We start from the raw sequence: 18,636 nt of genomic DNA, 5'->3' as shown, positions 1-18,636 counted from the left end.
ACTCCAAGGTTTGGACCAGGCAATGCCCTCCTGTAGGGCCATGGCCCTTGGGGACATTACCTGGGATGGATTTGGGGTAATGGCAAATGGGACAGACAAAGAAGTCTCTGCTAAACCCAGCTCTCAGGGACGCGCCCCACGGGCTGGGATGGCCCCACCAGCCCCATGCACACATGGGGGGCCCTGGGAGAGCACCCCACTCTCACACAGCTGCTCTCCTCCCCCTGAATGCCACAGACTCACCAGTCACCCGCAGGCTGTACCCGAGCTCGGTGTCCCCGGCGGCATTGGAGGCCACGCAGCGGTAGCTGCCGGCATCAGGAAGACGGGCACGGGGGATCTCCAGGCGTTTCCTATCCCTGGACAGGATCCGGCCAGGGCTGGTCACGAGCTGCTCGTTCCCCTTGTACCAGGAGATGTCTGCAGGGAAGGAGGGAGATGAGATGTAAGGAGCGTGGTGGCAGCATGGGGGCACACACCAGGGACACCCCCAGGGAAGCTCGAGGGTGGGGACAGGCTCACCGGGAGCTGGCACCCCCGTGGCCAGGCACTCCAGGGACACCGTGCTGTTCTCCAGGACAGCCAGGTCCACCTCACTGGGCTCGATGTTCGGAGGCACTGCAACCCAGCACACACGGCCATCAGCTCTGCGCAGCCCAAACCCAAACCGGCTGCACTGCGTGCACCAGTCCCCGTTCTGGGAGGGAACCTCATCACTGCACAGTGATGCTGCTGCCCTCCAAGTCACCAAACAGATTTGTTCCCCCGGGATGCGATACTCATCCTACCCAGGGAAGGGATCTCCGCTCCCTGTCTGGTTTCTCACCCAGCACCTTCAGCATCACGTCCTGCTTGTCCTCCCCTGCGGGGTTGGCTGCGACACAGGTGTAGACACCCTCATCGGTCAGGTCAGCCTTCTCGATCTAGAGGGAGGAGGGAAGGTTCCTGACTAGCTCTGGTCACTTGTGAGCCCAAACTGGACCCTCTCTCTCCAAAACTGGACCTCTCCTCTCCAGCTCCTGCAGCCCCAGGGCTGGGTTTCTCCTCCAGCAATGTCCAGCAAAGCAGGGTTTGCCCAGCAGACCCCCAGCAGGAGCCATGCCCATGAGCTGCTGTGTCCTCACCCTGCTCGGGAGCCTGGTGTCCGTGTGCTCCAGGGAACACAAACCCCTCCATCACTCCCACCTGCCCTGGCCGGGGTCAGTGCCACCCCATGGCACCGCTGCTTCAGCCCAGACACTGCCATAGGGAAGCCCTGGGGCACACAGCCCTGCCCGACGCTGCTGCACGGCCCCTGGGCCCCATCATTCCCCCCACCTGGAAGAGGCTGCTCGTGGCTGGCAGTGGGACCCCGTCCTTCCTCCAGATGAGCCGTGGGGGTGGCGTGCCCGTGGCCTGGCACCGGAGCGTCACCGGCTGGCGAAGGGCCACGGTGACGGCATCCCCCTCCGCGATGCTGACCGAGGGGCGCGCTGGTCAGAGGGGAAACAAGGTTGGGGGAGAACTCTTTGCTATCCGTGCCCTCCCTTACGCATGGGACAGAGAGCAGGTCTCCCCCAAGCGCTGTGCTCACCTTGCACCAAAACCCACACCTGCACCTGGGCCGCCCCGGCCCGGCTGCTGCCCTGGCAGACGTAGAGCCCTTGGTGGGCAAGCCCCACGTGGGAGATCAGCAGGGTCCCGCCATCCTCGGACACCACTACGCTATCCTCTGTGCCCAGTGGGCGCCCATCCTTCAGCCACCTGTGAGGAGCAGGGGGGAGTGGCAGGTTCTTGGGGTGTCCTACCACCACCCACCCTGGTTTCTGACCAGGAGCAAGGGGGTGCTGCGCCCGTGGCACTTGCAAAGTCATCAGATCATGGAGGAGAGCGGGATCCCAGGGATGAGGAACAGGAATGGATGCCTCCCATCCTAAAGGACACCCCAAGCCAGGGGTCCCCATTACCCAGATGGAGTCCCCATCCCGATCTCTGCTGCATCTTTGCATGTCGGGCTCTGGGGTGCCCCCAGGGAGCTGTGCAGCCCCCTAAGGCAGCTCAGGGGGACATGGGCAGGACCCCCATCCTGCCCCGTGGTGCTCACCGGATCCGGGGCATGGGGACACCGCTGGCACGGCAGCGAATGCGCAGGGAGTCGTTGGCAACAGCAGTCATGTGGCTTTCCCCATCACCGATCAGCAGCTGGGGCGGAGCTGAGAAAAAGGGGAAAAGGGGACAGCAGGCTGGGATCAACCCTGGGAGCCTAGCATGGGAGCAGCCAAGAGCTCGGAGGGCACAGGACCCCAGCAGAATACCAAAACCCACAGCTGTTTGGGGCCAAATTTTCCTTCGCACATGCTTCTCTTATCTCAGAAAAGCTGCAGTTTCCAGCCACCTCCTTCCTGCCGCCATAAATCCCTCCTCCCCGCTGCAACCCCGCCAGGCTTGGCTGCAGCCCGCAGCCCCCTTACCCTGCACGAGCAGCGTGTGCCGCACCGCGCTCTCGCCCGCGGGGCTGCTGGCCAGGCAGGTGTAGGAGCCCGCTGAGCTCTCCGACACCCGCTGGACCCGGAGCAGCGTGCCGCCTGCGAGGAGCAGCACCCCGGCACCCTCAGGCAGGGGCAGCCCGTCCTTCTGCCAGCTCAGGGTGGGCAGCGGGTTGCCGCTGGCCGAGCAGAGCAGCTCCACGGGCTGGCCCACTGCTGCCTCCACCACGCGGCCCTCGCTGGAGATCGTCGGTGGCACTGCAGGGACAGAGAAATGGGGGGGTGCGAGTGCAGAGCGCCTGAGTTGAGCACCGCAGCTGTGCTGGTGGCAGGGCCACGGAGAGCACATGCCAGCTCCCCTTGTGTCACTTCCCTGGGGACAGCAGGACACATCCCGCAAAGCTCAGCCCACAGGGAGATGGAAATTGGCTCAGCAGAAGCCCAAAGGTGCAGGTGAACCACAGCAGACAAGGGCAGAGCTTGTGCTGGGGAAAGAAGCTCCAAAAACCCATTGGACGTGCCACCATGCAGTGCACAAACCATTTGGAGATCATCCCTAAATGGCACACTCACACGCTTATTGCTCTGACAGCTGAACGCAGCCACCCAAAGCTGCTGGAGAGGAGACAGATGGGGGAAGAGACCTCTCGGAAAGCCCCCAAACCACGGATGCTTCCTAACCTCCTCTGCGTTATGGCACCGGGTGCCTTACCATAAACCTCGAGCCTCACGGTCCTGTGCGCTGTGCCCGCGGGGTTGGTGGCCCGGCAGACGTACAGCCCCGCGTCCGCCTCCTGCGCTGCGCTCACCCGCAGCGCCCGGCCCCCCCTCACGTAGGTGGTCCTGGTCCCCGAGGGGAGCGGGCGCCGGCCCCTGAACCAGGCGATGTTGGGGGCCGGGGAGCCCCGCGCCTCGCAGGGCAGCTGGCCGGAGCCGTTCAGCAGCACCACCACCTCCGCCAGCTCCTCGGCACCCAGGATGGAAGGGGGAGCTGGTGGAGAGAGGGGCACGGAGGTGGGGGAGATGCTCACCCCCCCTAGGTCGGCTGCCTGGATGGGTGAGAGCTTAGGAGGGGTGAAAGGGGATCGGGAGGAGGGCAGCCGAGGACTCACTGTGCACGTGCAGCTGGAAGACCTTGCTGTGCTGGCCGGCAGGGTTGGTGGCCAGGCACTGGTAGGTGCCCTGGTGGTGGGGCTGGCTGCCCGGGATCCTCAGCACCTGCTCGTCCTCCAGCAGCTGGAGGTGAGGGTCCAGCGCGGGGAGAGGCCTCGGGGGACAGAAGGGTGCATTGGTGATTCGGAGCCAAGCACGGGCAAGGGACAGAGCCCAGGGCATGGAGCGATGGCACCAGCTCTTGGAGGGGTTTTCCATGCTGGTAACTTGCTGGTTTTCTCCCAGCAAGGAGGAAGCAGGGGCTGGAGAATGTTTGGCCCCTATCCCATCCTTCAAAAGTATATTTTTGGTCCAGAGTTTTGGAGAAGGGGACAGCTTTGCGTCCAACACATCGTGCTCCCCCCTTACATGCACCCTATTGCTGGCTCTTTGACAGAAACACCACCCTCACCCTTCCAGCAGGCCCCAGCCCCCCCGCAGTCACTTACTGCCCGTCCTTCAGCCAGCGCACCCGGGGCCGGGGCACTCCCCCGCTCCGACACTCCAGCAGCACCTCGGAGCCCTCCGGCACGGAGACGTTGTGAGGCCACCGGGACCCGGGCATGCTCGGGGGAACTGGGGGCAGAGGAGGTGTGAGCAGGGTACACAGCCAGGGGTACGAGGGGCACCCCAGTTTTGCCACCCTCCTGACGTCCCCATGCTGATACAGCAGGGGATGATAACAAGCTCAGCGGTCCCAAAATTGCATGCTGGAGGTGGCCCAAGGGACCGCTCTGCCCCCAGCCAGCTTGATGCAAGGGACTCCCCCCCAGCCCACCACAGCCCACCCCAGGGTGACCATTGCTGGGTACAAGGGACGGGGGCCAAGTCACCCAGCACGAGCAGGGCGAAGTGTCTGTGCGCCTCTCCCGCCCTGCTCAGGGCTCTGCAGGTGTAGGTGCCCGTGTCCTCGCTGCGGACCGCGGCAAAGCGCAGCGTCTGGCCCCTACGGAGCAGGAGCGGACCCCCAGCTTCACCCACCTGCGGGAAGAGAGGGAGGAAAGGGGGTGTCAGGGGGAGCCAGCAGCACCCCTACCATGGGGCACAACGCCATCACCCCCTCTCCCAGGGGCTCACCGGCTGCCCGTCCTTGTGCCAGGTGACGGAGGGGACGGGGGTGCCGGAGATGTTGCAATGCAGCGCCAGGGGCTGGCCAGCCACCACCGACACGTCCTCCCAGCCACTGCCCATCATCTCCAGGGGGGCTGGGGGGAGGCGAGAGCCGTGATGAGGTGACGAGACACGATGGCATCTGGTTGCCTCGCTTCTCTGCCCCAAGGCCATGGTCAACAACACTTCCCAGAGAGCACACAGACCCGACGCAGCAGCTTTGCCCTGCTGCCCATCCCCGCAACCCGCACAGCTCCCCCCATTTGGGGACAAGGAGCAGAACCCTCCCAAGGAGCATCTCACATGGGGCAGGAGCCCCCTTCCCTCTGGCCATACCGTGCACCACCAGCGTGGTCGTGCTGCTGACGGAGCCCACGTCGTTGGCTGCCAGACAGGTGTAGTCCCCGCTGTGGCTGGGCTGCAGGGCATGGATGAAGAGCGAGCCCCCATCCAGCAGCTCAGCACCCGGCACAGCATCCAGCACCTCCACTGCGTCCTTCCACCAGAGGATGGATGGCGTGGGGGTCCCTGCGTGGGTGCATGGCGATGGGCACACGTTCAGATTGGTGATGGGTGCCTCACGTCCCACCTGTGCCAGGCAATGTGCGGGCTGCCTGGGGAAATCCGTGCTGCCCGACAGCTCCTGCACCATCCCCACCTTGTGCTACCCAAGAGGCTGGTGCCAGGATCTGGGCTGAGCCCAGAGAATGAAGGGCAGGGGCATAGGAGTGAGGAAGGAGCAAGGACGGGTTAAGTGGAGAGTCCCAAAGCCAGCCAAGCCAGGGCACCCAGCCCCTGGGTGAACGCCTGCTTGCGCGGAGCCCTTACCCTTGACCGGACAGGGTATGGTGACGTTCTCGTGGAGAACCTTCTCCAGCAGGACCTCTGCGCCATCCTCCAGGTATGGAGGCTCTGGAGGGTGAAACGACCCCAATGCTGGGTTAGCAGACACCCAGCCCAGCCCTCCCCACCCCATCCTGTGGTCCCAGCAGGGGCTCCCAGCACTCACCCAGCACTTGCACAACCACCTCCACGGCGTCCTGCCCCACGCTGCTGCTGGCGATGCAGCGGTAGCGTCCTGCGTCGGAGAGCTGCACGGCCCCGATGATCACAGCCCCACGGGGCCCCCCCAGGGCTCCCCACTCGCCCTCCTGCAGCGGGCGGCCGTCTTTGGACCAGCTCAGACTGGGGACGGGGTCCCCGTGGGCCATGCACGGCAGCTCCAGCCGCTCTCCCACCAGTGCCCGCAGCACCTCAGGGCCACGCTGGATTCGCGGCGGGACTGGGACAGAGAGATAAGAGCAAAACGTGGCATTGAGGGATGGCACAGAGCTGTGTTTACAACTCACGGCTCCCCACGGTGATGCAGAGGCATGCCACGTGCCACGGGCTCGGCAGGACGTACCTTGGACTCGCAGGCTGTAGCGCACCGAGGCGTTCCCCACGGCGTTTGTGGCCGTGCAGGTGTAGAGGCCGCTGTCTGCCTCCTGGGGCTCGGCCAGACGTAGTGACCCCGAGGGGAGGACGCTGTACCTTGGTGCAGAGGGAACAGAGAAGCTGGCTGGAAGGAACAGCCGTGCTGCCCTTTATCTGGCTTCACCCCGGGCAGGAGCTAGGGGCTGACAGCTCCACAAGGCAGCCACAGGAAGGTCCCCAGGGCCACAAGAAGCCCTGTAAATCTGTGCATAGGGGGAAAAAAAAAAAACCCTTTGCTCTGCACCCGTGCAAGGCTGCAGCTTGAGCCACCAGCGTGGGGGACAAGGTCACCGCTGAAGGTGCCGGGGCTCCCCGTGGAGCTCGGCCCCTGCAGCTGGAGCTGGCCGTGCTCTCGCGCCCAGCACCATCTGCGCTCTGCAGACATAACATCATCGCAGCCCACGGCCGCCCATCCCGCCCCATAAATCACTCGGCCATGGGGAGCAGCGCAGGGCCACAGGGAGCAGCCATAGGAAATCGGATCAAGAATGACAACGCAACACGGTCCCTCGAGAAGCGTGAAACCAGGCTGCCTTCCCCCAGCCACAGCAATCCTCAGGTGCAAGGGAGGAAGCGACGAACTGAGGTTGGGGTCCACAATGTGTGACACCCCTTCCAGCATGGTGCCAACGTGCTAAGCAGGCCTTGCTTCCATCAGGGAAGACCAAGACGCTCAATAATCAAACACACCCAGGAACTTTCCAGTTATCTTCTCCCACCACATGGCTTTGGTGGTCCCATCACTGCCACCAGCCCCACGGGGACATCGCTGCCTCCCTCCCCATCCCGTCTGCGTGCTTCAGCATCCCCGCTGCCCCGTCCCCGGGGAGCAGCAACGTGCTGAGAGGGAGATCCTGCGCTGCAAATGTCAGCACGTAGCTGTCTGCTGAAGTGAGGCTGAGCAGATACGGGCCCGAGCCACAGAGCTGCAAGCCAGCCGCTCACTTCGGTCCAGTCGACAAATTCAGGCCAGCTGCGAAACTGGGAGCAGAACCCAGCATGAAGGGGAGCGAGGGGGTGGTGGGAGAGCGGCTGCCCTGGCCAGCAGCCACCGCGAGCAATCTTTGAGGAGCAAGGACCGCTCACAGCACCAGTGCAGGATCCGACCCTCAATAACCCCGGCAGTGCTCCCCAGGGAGCAGGCAGACCCGGTACCTTGCGGAGGAGAGAGGCAGCGGCCGGGACTCGCGGCTCCATGCCACCAGGGGATGGGGAGAGCCATGTGCCTCACAGGGCAACGTGGTCTCCTGCCCATGCACAGCCAGGACGGTCACAGGGCCTGATATCCCCCGCGATCCGTTCACGCTGATCCTGGGCTTCGCTGGATGGAGAGAGAAAACAAAGCTGGTGCAGGAACGCTCCACGCACCCCACAACCCTGAGTGCTCTTTTCATACCCAAAACCCATCCTACACGTGGCTCGGGCAGCCCAAAGCCGTCAGGGAAACCAGGAGCACCCCCAGCCTGCGGCTGCCCGCCCTCCAGAGCGGGTTTACTGGGAGCTGGTCCCGGTGCTGAGCACTCACTGCTGACGGAGAGCTGCACCTGCCGGCTGGAGAAGCCTGCCACACTGGCGGCCGTGCAGAAATAGGTGCCGGCATCCCCCGGGGAGGGTGTCGGGATCAGGAGGGTCCCGTTGGGGTTGAGGTGGTAGCGTGGGCTTGGTGAGACGGGCTCCGTGCCCTGCAGAGGAGAGAGAAGGGAGGAAGAGGGCAGAGACTTTCCCATGAGCTGAGGAGGCCAAGGGCAAAAAAATAAATAAACAAATAAATAAATAAATAATATTAATAATAAAAGGCTCTTGGCCCATCAGAGGAAGCTGCCTTGCTGCTTCCAGCTTCCAGGGTCATTCAGTGCCACCTACCCAGGCAGCCAGTGCACACCAGTGGGTGATGCCCTCTCCACACACCACCCAGCACCCAAGGGTGCCCCTGGCAGCAGGACGCCAGCCTGCTCCCACACAGAGCCACCCTCCCAAGGCCCCCACCCGCTGGGGACACTTCTACCTTGGTCCAGGTAACAGTGGGGGTGGGCACGCCGGCGGCATCGCACCGCAGGGTGACGGCCACTCCCTCGGTGACAGCGACCAGGGCAGGACCAGGCTCGATGCTGGGAGGAACTGGGGACAGAGATGAGCACCTCACCCTGCTGGACGTGGCCACAGGTAGCAGGGCTTTGACTCACGGCTTGCCAGCACCCACTGCAAACACCCGTCCTGTCCCCAAGCCCCTCCAGCACCACCCCCTCTCCGTGCAGTCACTGCTGCCTTTAGGGGCTGCATCTCCCTGATGTGCTTTGCCAAAAGCTCAGCCTCCCAGGCTGGCCTTGCCTAAATGGGAGCAGAAACCTCACCCTGCTGCAGGTGACAGCTCCTGGTGAAGCCCCCACTCTCGTACCCAACACGTTTGGCACCCGACCCCAGCTGGGGACCAGCCCCGAGCACCCCTCATGTGTCCCGGCTGGGCACGGGGCTCTGCCAGCACGGGTCAGCAGCCCGGCAGGCAGGACAGAGCACTTCATCGCACATGTCCAGGGTCGAGTTTCATGTGTCCTGGCTGGCTAGCACTCGCAGAGCCACCAGATGTTTTCCGAGCCTGCTTTGTAGCCGCACCGCGCAGCCCTGGGGACCGTTCCTTATTTGCAGATCTGGCTTCAGAGTTTTCCTGCCCTGACACACTGGAGCTTCTCTTCCAGACCAGTGGAAAAGCCTCCCTTGAGCCAGAAATCCACAGCTCCTTCCCGCTGAGGTTGCGCACAGCTGGCAGCAGAGGCCAGGGGACAGCACCCACCCCGGCCACCACGCGGGGACACCCGGCCTCTCACCGTGGACCACCAGGGCCACATCCTGCCGGTGCGAGCCGAGGGCGTTGGTGGCCACGCAGGTGTAGGTCCCCGCGTCCCCCCGCGACGCCTGGCCCACGTGCAGGCTGCCGTCAGCCTGGGCGGAGAAGCGGCCGCTCGGGGCTACCTGGGCAGGGCAGAGACAGGAAAGTGGAAGGGATCGGGGAGCAAACATCACCTTGTCACGCTGCCTTTGGGTCATACCCAAAATCCCATCCTTGGGTAGTACGAACACCCTGATGATGCGCCCTCCCAACCCAAACACTCCCCCAACATCTTCCACCGGCAGCTCTGAGCATGGATGTGCCACCACGAAGCCCCCATTCCCATGAAGCCCCCACTGACCCCACGAACCCCACCCTGCCCCCACGACCCTCACCGGCTGCCCGTCCTTCAGCCAGAGGCGGGCAGGCAGCGGCCGCCCGGCCAGGATCACGCACGGCAGCCACACGGGCTGCCCTGCCAGCACACGGACCACGGCGGGTGCCAGAGCTATTTCTGGTGCTGCGGGAGAGAGGGGAACGGGAAAAGTGATATTTATTGGAGATAAATTAGCGAGGAACATGTGGGAGAATGAATCTCCTGCTTTAAAAATTAGCCACCCTGGTCACCCAAACATCAGCCAAACCTTGCTGGGGACGGGCAGAAGAGCACACGACAGGAATGTGCAGCTGACTCAGGCTCCCCATGGCACGGGGTCTTTACTCCCCCCTCCCAAGCCTCCCAGCATGGTGATTTTTTTGATTTTCTGCATTACGTGCGTTACATTCATTTCACTGTTTATGGGTCTGAGTGCACACCAGTGCTTTTAGGCTGAAGTGGGTGGGCATTTCTGAACCCATGCTGGGGAGGGATGGCTCCGTGCATGGCTCTGCACCCCCAGCACCATGGGTTTTGGCTGTGCCTTGAGCTTCACAGGGACCCATGCGCCAACAAAGCCACAGAAAATCAAACCTTGCCCGGTGACCTTGAGCTTGACCTCCGCTCGGATTTTCCCAAAATCATTCTGGGCTTCACAGACATAGACGGCTTGGTCATCCAGAGAGGCACCTGGAGCACAGAGGGGGAGCACACAGAGGTGCTGCGTGAGCGCGCACCCAGGCAGGATGCCCGCGCACCCTCTCCGTCACCCGGCACACACTCAGTGCTCACCATGGATGAGGAGCTCGGCCCCAGGCAGCCCCTGCTGGTGCACCACAGGCTTCCCATCCTGCCGGGACCAAGCCACCCGCAGTGGCGGAGAGCCCTCGGCGTGGCAGGGCAGGGTCACGCTCTCCCCAATCTCAACCTCCAGGTCCCCCAGGGGCTCGGGGAAGTGCGGGGCAGCTGCAGGAGAGAGCAGTGGGAAGGGGCTTGGGCAGGGCTGCCACCCCCCCTGCTACAGCACCCCGGCTTCCCAGTGCCTGGGGCTGTGCAGAGCTGAGCCCCGAGGAGAGGCAGGGCTGCAAAACGCACGAGCCAGGTGCCTTGAAGGGTTACGAGCATGACTCAAAGTATTTGTTTTTTTTTATTGCACCCCCCAGCTTTGACCTTCAGTAGCACTCCGCACCCCTCTTGCTGAGCAAAACTCTCTTGTGCTTTTCTACCATTAACAGATTCAAGCCTTACTGCCCCAATGAGACCCCCACCCTACTCTTCCTCCTTTCCAAGCTATTCCAGCCCTTCACCCTTCAGTGGGAAGCCCTGAGCACCATGTGGGGTGTCTGGCTTTTCAAACAAAGGATTAACCTCCACCTAATCCCACAGGTCGCACCCTGTACCCCAGCCTTGCCCCACGCGACAGCACCCACAGGGGTCTCTGCCCACGTCCCAAGCCATTTCCCTCCTCCCAGCCCCAAAGCCCCGGACACTCACAGCCCACATCCAGCACCGTGCTGGCAAAAGCGTCGCCGGCCTCGCCGTGAGCCTGGCACGTGTACGGCCCCCCGTCCTCCTCCCGCACTGCCTGCAGCCGCAGCACGCCGCGCTGGCTGCCTGCCGGGAACGCTGCCACCTCCTGCTCACCTGCCCCAAGACGTCCCCCATTAGCACCCCAGGGACCCCCTGTGTGACGTCCCCGGGGGCAGGCAGGGGATCCCAGTGCAGGGATGGGGCTCGCTGCCTGCGAGCATCCCAGCTCTGCTTCACCTTTGTGCCACGCGATCTGGGGAGGGGGCACCCCCGAGACCCAGCACTCCAGGGTCACGTCTTCTCCCACCAGTGCCTTCACGCTCGGTGTCACGGCCAGGATGGCAGGAGGCTCTGTGCCACAGGGAGAGAAACAGCTGCAGATTATCCCCGCAGTGCTCTTTGTGCCTCAATTCACCCCAAGGGGGCCATGGAGACCCCAGAGCCCCACCACCGCCACCCTCCTTTTGGACAGCCCTGCCCACAGCTTGCACAAGAAGTTCCCAGCACTGCAGGAAAGAAAAACCCTCGTGCACAGCTGGGATCCCCCTCCTGGGGTGCCGGTACCGATGTACTCCAGGCTGATGGCTTGCTCGTCCTGCCCCAGCAGGTTGTTGGCAGAGCAGCTGTAGTTCCCCGTGTCCTCCGGGACCGCAGCCCTGATGTGCAGGGTGCCCTGAGAGTCCGTGAAAACCCTGCATGGGGTGGGAAAAGAGGGGAAGTCGAGCCCTGAAAAACGGAGCTGATGAGAAATATTGTGAAATGAGTGACGGGGCCTGGCTGTGCCTGGATAAGGCAGGATGGCTTCGAAATACGTACATGAAATTAGGGGCAGCAATATGCCAGCCACCCCAGGTGCGTGGGCAGGGGATGCCTCAACGCTTTCCTCTCCCCAGAGCTATCAGCAACCCCCAGCCCCTCTCTCAGCCCATGCAGCCCCACGAGGGGAGCACCAGCCCCAGTGGGATGCAGGATGAAGGCACCCCGGTCCCTGCAGTCACCTCTGGTCCTGCTCCAGCACCCAGCCCCAGAGCTTCCAGGTGATGTGTGGCGGGGGATAGCCCCCGGCCGTGCAGTTCAGCCGCAGCTCCTGGCCCCTGCTGAAGCGCTGGGGGCTTGCGTCGACCTCCACCCACGGCGCCTCTGCATGGGGAGAGGGCAGAAGGGGACCACAACCAGCACATCACCCCACGGCATCACCTGCTCCTGGGGTGACAAAATCCCCCCTGTGTGGGGCAGAGCCTACCCTGGATGAAGAGCCAGACGGAGGTGGTGGCGGTGCCGTGGGCACTGCGGGCGATGCACTCGTAGGGGCCCGCATCCCCCGGCTGCACGCGGCTGATCTCCAGCGAGTCGTTCTGCAGCAGCCTGGCCCTGCCGCCCCCCTGCAGGGCCACCCTCCCGTCCCAGCTCCACGTCAGGTTGTAGGGCACAGCGCTCAGCACGGGGCAGGACAGCACCACGTCTTGGCCCGGCGAAGCCGTGACGTTGCCCGGAGCCAGGAGACGCGGTGGTGGCTCTGCAAAGGCAGCGTGCTGGGCTGGAAGGAGCCTGCACCTGGGGACCCCCGGGCACCAGAGCTCGGCAGGAGCAGCACGCACCTGAGACGGAGACGTAGGCACGAGCCCGCGTCACCCCAACCTTGCTCGTGGCCGTGCACTCATAGAACCCTTCGTCACTTTTGGACACCACGGGGATCAGCCAGCTGCTGTTCCCTGAACCTCTGTGAAAAGAGAGAAACCACGGGATCAGCCCCATTCCAGGCACTGGGGCTGGGAATGCCATGCTGCCAGCTGCTCCAAATCCCTTGGGATTTCTCCCATCAGAGCTCGGCATCACACGGCCACATCCCTTGGGATTCTCTGCTACCCCCTCGGGATGCTCGCAGACTGGGAGCCGAGGGTGGCACACAGCATCCACCCACCAGCAACATCTGGGGGGTTGTGCTGCCTCTGTGTGAGTCCAGCACGGAGCAAACTGGGCCAAACTGGAGACCGACCTGAATTGCTTCTCCTCCCCGAGCCTGGCCCCAGCCCGGCTGAGCTGCAGGCGGAAGGGCAGCTCGCTGTGCGCCGAGCAGGAGATCCGCTGCGGCTCGCGGCGGTAAGCCTGGATCCTGCCGGAGATGTTCACCTGGGGCAGGCCTGGAAGCAGTTGGGGACACACACACACAAACACGTAACACTCCTTGGGAGCCAGCAGGAAAGCCAGATTAAAAATACCCGGGCAGAAACCAAAGCAGAGGGGTGCTGGAAGGAACCTTTGAGCCCCCTGGGGAAGCAGCGCAGAGCAGGGACGGCTCACCAGGGACCACGCTGGTGTAGGTGACACTGGAGAGGCGCTGCAAGGGGTGGCCCTGGGCATCCTCACCCTTCACCTTCAGCAGAAAGTCCCCAGGGGGGGCACGGAGGGGCGAGCCCACCCAGGGCTGCCCCGAGGAGGCGTTGGAGAGGGGCCGCAGGGGCAGCGAGAGGAGGGCATGGCCGGAGCTGTTGAAGAGCTCGATCTCCTGCAGACGTCCTGGCGGCTCCAGGCCGCTGCAGTTCACCATCACGGAGATGGGCAGGCCTGGGAGAAAAGCAAAACCCAGCCGTGTTCCCAGCTGCAGGAGTCATGGACTCAGTGGCCACATCGTGGCAAGCACCTGCCTCACCTTGCAGTGGCCGCTCCCCGGGCCGGATGCCGTCGGGGTCCGGCTGGGCGGAGAAGCCGGCTTGGAAGTTGATGCTGCTGACGCCCGTGATCCTCACCGAGTGGCGGCCGCTGCTCTGGGTCTGTGAGCAGAGCAAGAGGCACTTACTGAGGGCAGGAGAAGGGGAAGGAGAAGGGCAGCAGCCAGCCCCTTCCACCCGCTCAGACAGCTCAGTGCCCATCAGGAGAGCCCCGAGCACAGGAGAGGGGCAGGGGCTCTGTGAGCTCCTTTTATTGGGGTGTCCCAGCCGGAGGGGACAACATAGGGGACCTGGCACCAGCCTACCTTGACCTGCCACATCCCTGGCTCGTGGGGCTGCACCGCCACCACCACGGCCGAGTCGGGGATGCTGAGCAGCTCCTTCAGGTCGTGGCCTTTCTCAAGGAGCTTCCCTGCAAGGAGAAGCAAAGCTCTGGGATGGGCACCCCAGGTGCTTCCCCAGCCCCTGCAGCCGGCCAGGAGCCCTCCACCACACACTTCTCACTGCTGGAGCAAAAGGGGGACCCACGGGGATCCGCCAAATGCTCCCCAAAGCATCTCCCCACCCTCGACCTGCTGCTCCCCGGGGCACCCACCTGCCGGGTCCCGGACCTCGATCTGCGGGGCCGGGCCGCTCAGGGAGACAGTGACCTCCTTCAGGCTGGGGTCGAAAGGGACGGGCCACGTGTGCTCCCTGCCGTCCTCGTGGTCCGCAGACAGCAGGTGGACTTTGGAGGCCTGGATGGCCTCTTCCACCCACTTCAGTACCTGGGGGCAGGCGGGGGAGGATTAACCTGGATCTCCCCCTCGCCGTATGGCATCGCCATTTCAGGGCTGTTTCAGAAGCAGGGCTGTACTGCAGGGGCACAAAACCTCAGGCACACACCTCCCGATGCCAGGGGAACTGAGCAATTTTTGTAATTGCAATTGCCAGGTGTCTCCTGCTCCACCCCGGGGAGCAGACACGTCCTCCAGTTCACCCACGGGAACAAAACCACATTTTGCTTGGTTCAAGGCTAACGCAGGGCTCCCAGAGCAACCTGGAGGTGCCTTGGGCACGAGGATTGACCCAAGGGAAATACACAAACTGGGTCGGAGCACCCATGCCGCAGCCACCCCGTCCTCGCTCACCTCCTTCACCTGCTGCTTGTCCAGGTGGAAGACCTGCCCGGAGCTGGTGGCCGCGACGCGCTCGTACACACGGTACCCGGGGTGGCTCCTGTCCCCGCAGTCCCCCGTCAGCACGAACACCACCTGCCAGAGTGAGGGTCCCCTGCAGTGTCACACAGGGGACTGCACACCCCGGGGGGGACACATCCAGCCCCCTGCTCACTGAGCCAGCTCAGGCTGCAGCCCCCCGGGGATGCCGTATCCCCGTGTTAATGGGTGACGGGGCGGTTTTTCGTGGCCTGGAGCCACCGTCGTGCTGTGACAGCGCCTGCCCGAGCCACGTCTCGAGGGGACACGGCCTCACCTGGGACTGCTTGTGCTGCAGCAGCCGCAGCAGCTCCTCCTGCTGCTCGTAGTCCTTGGCCCGAGCGTCCGTGAAGACGTAGATGAAGGAGCCGGGGTGCGAGACCTCGGCGGCCAGCCTGATGGCTGCCACGCTCATCTCCGGGCAGTCCCCCCCGCCCTGCGGCACAGCGGGGACGTGACACGGGCAGGGCCAGGGATGGGGGTCCCCACTCCCCACCCCACAGCAACTCCGGCCCAGTGCAACCCCGTGAATCCACCTGTACACACACCCCTGTGCCCGCCCCAGCCCACCACCTCCAGCGGCCACCCCAGGCAAGGGGGCTCAGGGACACGGCGAGGGCCGGCTCCTGCTTCCACAGGGCTTTGTGCCCTGAAGGGCTGGGGAACGACGTGCAGCCGGGGCTTTGCACCGCGGCCAGCACACAAACACTGCCCGCGAACACACAGCTGCATCCGGCGGGGAGCACGGTGGGATCGAGCATTGCAGGGCAGGAACGGGGATGGGTAAAGCGCAATAAGCTCCCAGAGAGCACTCCAGCCGGCAGGACGCAGCTGAAATGGTTTTAAAGAAACCATTTTCTAAAAGAAATCGTTGCCTAGGTGGTGTACCTGGACTTGGAGCTGCTGCAGGCGCTGCTGGAAGAGGCGGGGGTCCGTGGTGAGGGTCGCGGGGCCCACCTCTGCGAACACGGAGGTCCCGTGTCAGCCCCCGGCCCCAGCCAAGGCACGGGACACGAACCTGGGCCTCGGGGAGACCACCAGCAAGCGGCTTCTGACCCCCACCTACCAGCCCTGCCTCCCTCACCGCCCCACTCCAGCCGTTTTCATTGAAATTCAGCATTTCTGCTGAAAATAAAGCCCCGTTCCCGCTCTCTTTATGGGTGGTCTGGGCTCTTTTGAAGAGCAGCCGCTAATTATAGGCGTGCACCGAGGTCCCAAGGTGAGGGCTGGGGTGGAAGGGAACTATTCCGGCACTGGGGGAATTACCAACGCCTCTTGGCGAGCGGTGCTTTTACCGAGGCAGCCCGAAAGCACGTCGCGGACTTGTGCAGCAATGCCTCCCAAGGGCTGCACCAGGGGGACGGGAATGGGTTGGGAGCAAAAAGTCACCCGTGTGGCACAAGCAGGTGCCAGCATCACCATTAATTAATGGATTAATACAGGGAGAAACAGCCTGCCCCGCACCGGCAGGGCAGCATGGGGACTGTGCCCGCCAGCCACCCCATGCACCATCCCCACCGCAGTCATCGGGGGGTGTTAAAAAGGGGAGAAGGGACAGGGCACGCACTCGGGGTGCTCCTCGGAGAGATTTTGGGTCAGCCAGCCCCATCCAAGCATGTTGATCCCAGCCACCAGCCGGAGCCTGGGGCACCTGGGGGCTGGCAGGGGATCAGCTCCGCTCCCCCCCCCCCCTCATGCTCGGTGCGCCAGCACAGCCCCAAACTCACCCAGCCCCAAACCCCGTCCCCTCAGCCCCGTCCCCCTGCCCAGCACAGCCCTACCTGGGTCGTGGAAGGGCACCAGGACGTAATTCCTGATGAGCTTCGTGCCCCTGCTGAGCGTGCGCTCCAGGATGCGCGACGCCCCGTCCGTCACCTGCACCAGGTCGTCGTACATGGAGCCGGTGGTGTCGAAGACGAAGGCCAGCGTGGCCCCCCCTGCGCCAGGCGGGGACCCGGTGACACCGGGGGCCAGCAGCAGCCAGAGACCCACAAACACCCCTCCGTGGGGTGGCATCACGGGGGAGAACTTGGGGTGCCGGAGCCCCCAGCTTTGTCCTCGCCCTGCTCCGTCCCTGTCCCCCCGGTGCACTGTCCCCAAACCGGGGTGGGGGGGGACAGGGGGGTGCGAGGGGCTGCGCACAGCAGGAACAGAGAGGGGATACGCAGCCACCCGCAGCTGCAGCCCTGCTCCAGCGCTCAGCTGCTGGGAGGGATGGAGGGAGGGAAAAAAAAAAAGGGTTTTGTGAGCCAGCGGCGTGCTGGGGAGGCCGGGGGGGGGGCTGGAAAGGAGGTCCCGCAGCCCACAGTGGGCTGACACAGCGCCCGGCCCCCCCAGCCCTGCCTCCCCCCCCGGGTGCCGCCGGGGGAGGTGAGGGGAGGACGCGGGGGCTCGCAGCTGAGCGCCGGCGGGGAAACCCTGCCAAAGGCACGGGGAGGGGGGGACCCAGCTGCAGGGGGGGCCCTGAGAAAGGGAACCCCCCCAGGACACCAGGGACCCTCCTCAGCTCTGACTTCCCAGCACCTGCGTGGGCTGAAGGGTTCGGGGTTGGGGTGGGAGAGGGGTTGGGGGCAGAGACCCCCCCCCAGCAGGCGGAGGGCTGGGAGCAGAGCCCAGGCCTGGATGCGCTGAGCTCCCCCCCCCGGCTCTGCTCTTGCTCAACGCCCCCCCAGTGGGACCAGGAGAGGCTGGGGGTGAGGACGGGCTCCAGGTGAGGCTGAGCATCGGGGGCCAGATCCTGCCCCGGGCTGAGGACCCCTCATCCTGCCCCAGCAGGGGATGGGGACTGCCTCCATCCACAGCTGCTGATGCCCAAACCCCCATCAGCTCCTCCCCATCGCCTCATTCATCCCCGCTAGATGCTCCCAGTGCTCCCAGTCCCTGCAGCACCTGTGTGAAACTGGGCTTTAACCCCTTCCTCGCTGAGGGGTGCTCCCACCCTCAGCAGGCACAGCAAAGCAGGGAGCAGCCTCTGGGTAACCGCACCCAAAATGCATCCTTTGGAGCCTGCCCCCCTCCTCGCCCTCTGCTGGCACAGCTGTAAATATATTTATATGTAGAAATACAGAGGAGTTGGACTCGATGAGCCTCACGGGTCCCTTCCAACTCGGGATATTTTATGGTTCTGTGAGTCTATGATAGAAATATACGCTTTGTCCCTGCACCGGGATACAATGCGCCTCCAAGCGAAACCTCCCGTGCACACCCAGCCTCCTGGTTTAGACCTCCTCTGGCCTCCCCGGCAATAATTAGCCCCCCTCGTTAGGAGCTCGCCCAAACGAGGACGTGCTGGCAGGGCCTTGCGGTGCTCCTTTCCAGCAGGCTCGGCAGCACAGAGCCACCCCGAAAGCCTCACCCGTGCCGCCAGCCCCTCCGCGCGCCCAGCCATGGGGAGGGGGCTGCCGAGGGCGCGTAATTACGGGCTGCGAGACGCAATTAGGGGATATTAATAGCAAATTGCTCGGCGGCCGCTGCTTGCCAAAAGCACCCCGGCGGCTCCCAGCCTGTTGCGCTGGCAGCAGGGCCGGAGGAGGTGGGGACAGGCTGCACGCGTCTGCTGCGTAAAAGGGGGAAAAAAAAGGGATGTGGGCGAAGGGAGGAGCAGTGTTTTGGGGTGAGCGTGGCTCAGGCATGGAGCTGAGACACGACCAGTTGTCCCAGCCGAGGAAGCGTGTGGTTAGGGTGTCCACATCCCCACCGTCTGCTGGTGTCCCTTACAGCCCCTGTTCAAGGCACCCAGCACCCAAAGGTGGCACCCCCAGCCCGAGAGCACAGGGTGGTTTTGGGGGCGGCGAGAGGTGGCAAGCCCAGCCTGTGCCCCCCCAGAGACTGCCTGCCT

At 64.2% G+C, this 18,636-nt stretch overlaps 1 protein-coding gene across 1 annotated transcript in view; it reads right to left on the bottom strand.

The window, feature by feature from the left end:
- Positions 1-18,535, bottom strand: part of HMCN2 (hemicentin 2) — a 40,236-nt gene extending 21,701 nt beyond the window's left edge. The window contains 26 exon segments of the mRNA XM_083808008.1: positions 244-420; positions 523-618; positions 1,574-1,743; positions 2,084-2,192; positions 6,133-6,260; positions 7,359-7,524; positions 7,729-7,885; positions 8,209-8,321; positions 9,026-9,170; positions 9,423-9,547; positions 9,998-10,093; positions 10,196-10,369; positions 10,898-11,284; positions 11,498-11,625; positions 11,932-12,073; positions 12,177-12,449; positions 12,532-12,653; positions 12,930-13,074; positions 13,235-13,498; positions 13,584-13,704; positions 13,908-14,014; positions 14,198-14,369; positions 14,733-14,855; positions 15,076-15,234; positions 15,687-15,757; positions 16,580-18,535. Coding sequence (XP_083664134.1) covers positions 244-420; positions 523-618; positions 1,574-1,743; positions 2,084-2,192; positions 6,133-6,260; positions 7,359-7,524; positions 7,729-7,885; positions 8,209-8,321; positions 9,026-9,170; positions 9,423-9,547; positions 9,998-10,093; positions 10,196-10,369; positions 10,898-11,284; positions 11,498-11,625; positions 11,932-12,073; positions 12,177-12,449; positions 12,532-12,653; positions 12,930-13,074; positions 13,235-13,498; positions 13,584-13,704; positions 13,908-14,014; positions 14,198-14,369; positions 14,733-14,855; positions 15,076-15,234; positions 15,687-15,757; positions 16,580-16,814 — 4,105 coding nt within the window. The 5' untranslated portion in view covers positions 16,815-18,535.
- Positions 18,536-18,636: the final 101 nt, after the last annotated feature.

Source organism: Anser anser (genome assembly GCF_964211835.1).
Source record: "Anser anser genome assembly, chromosome: 21".
Lineage (NCBI taxonomy): Eukaryota > Metazoa > Chordata > Aves > Anseriformes > Anatidae > Anser > Anser anser.
This window is presented reverse-complemented; position numbering and strand designations above follow the sequence as displayed.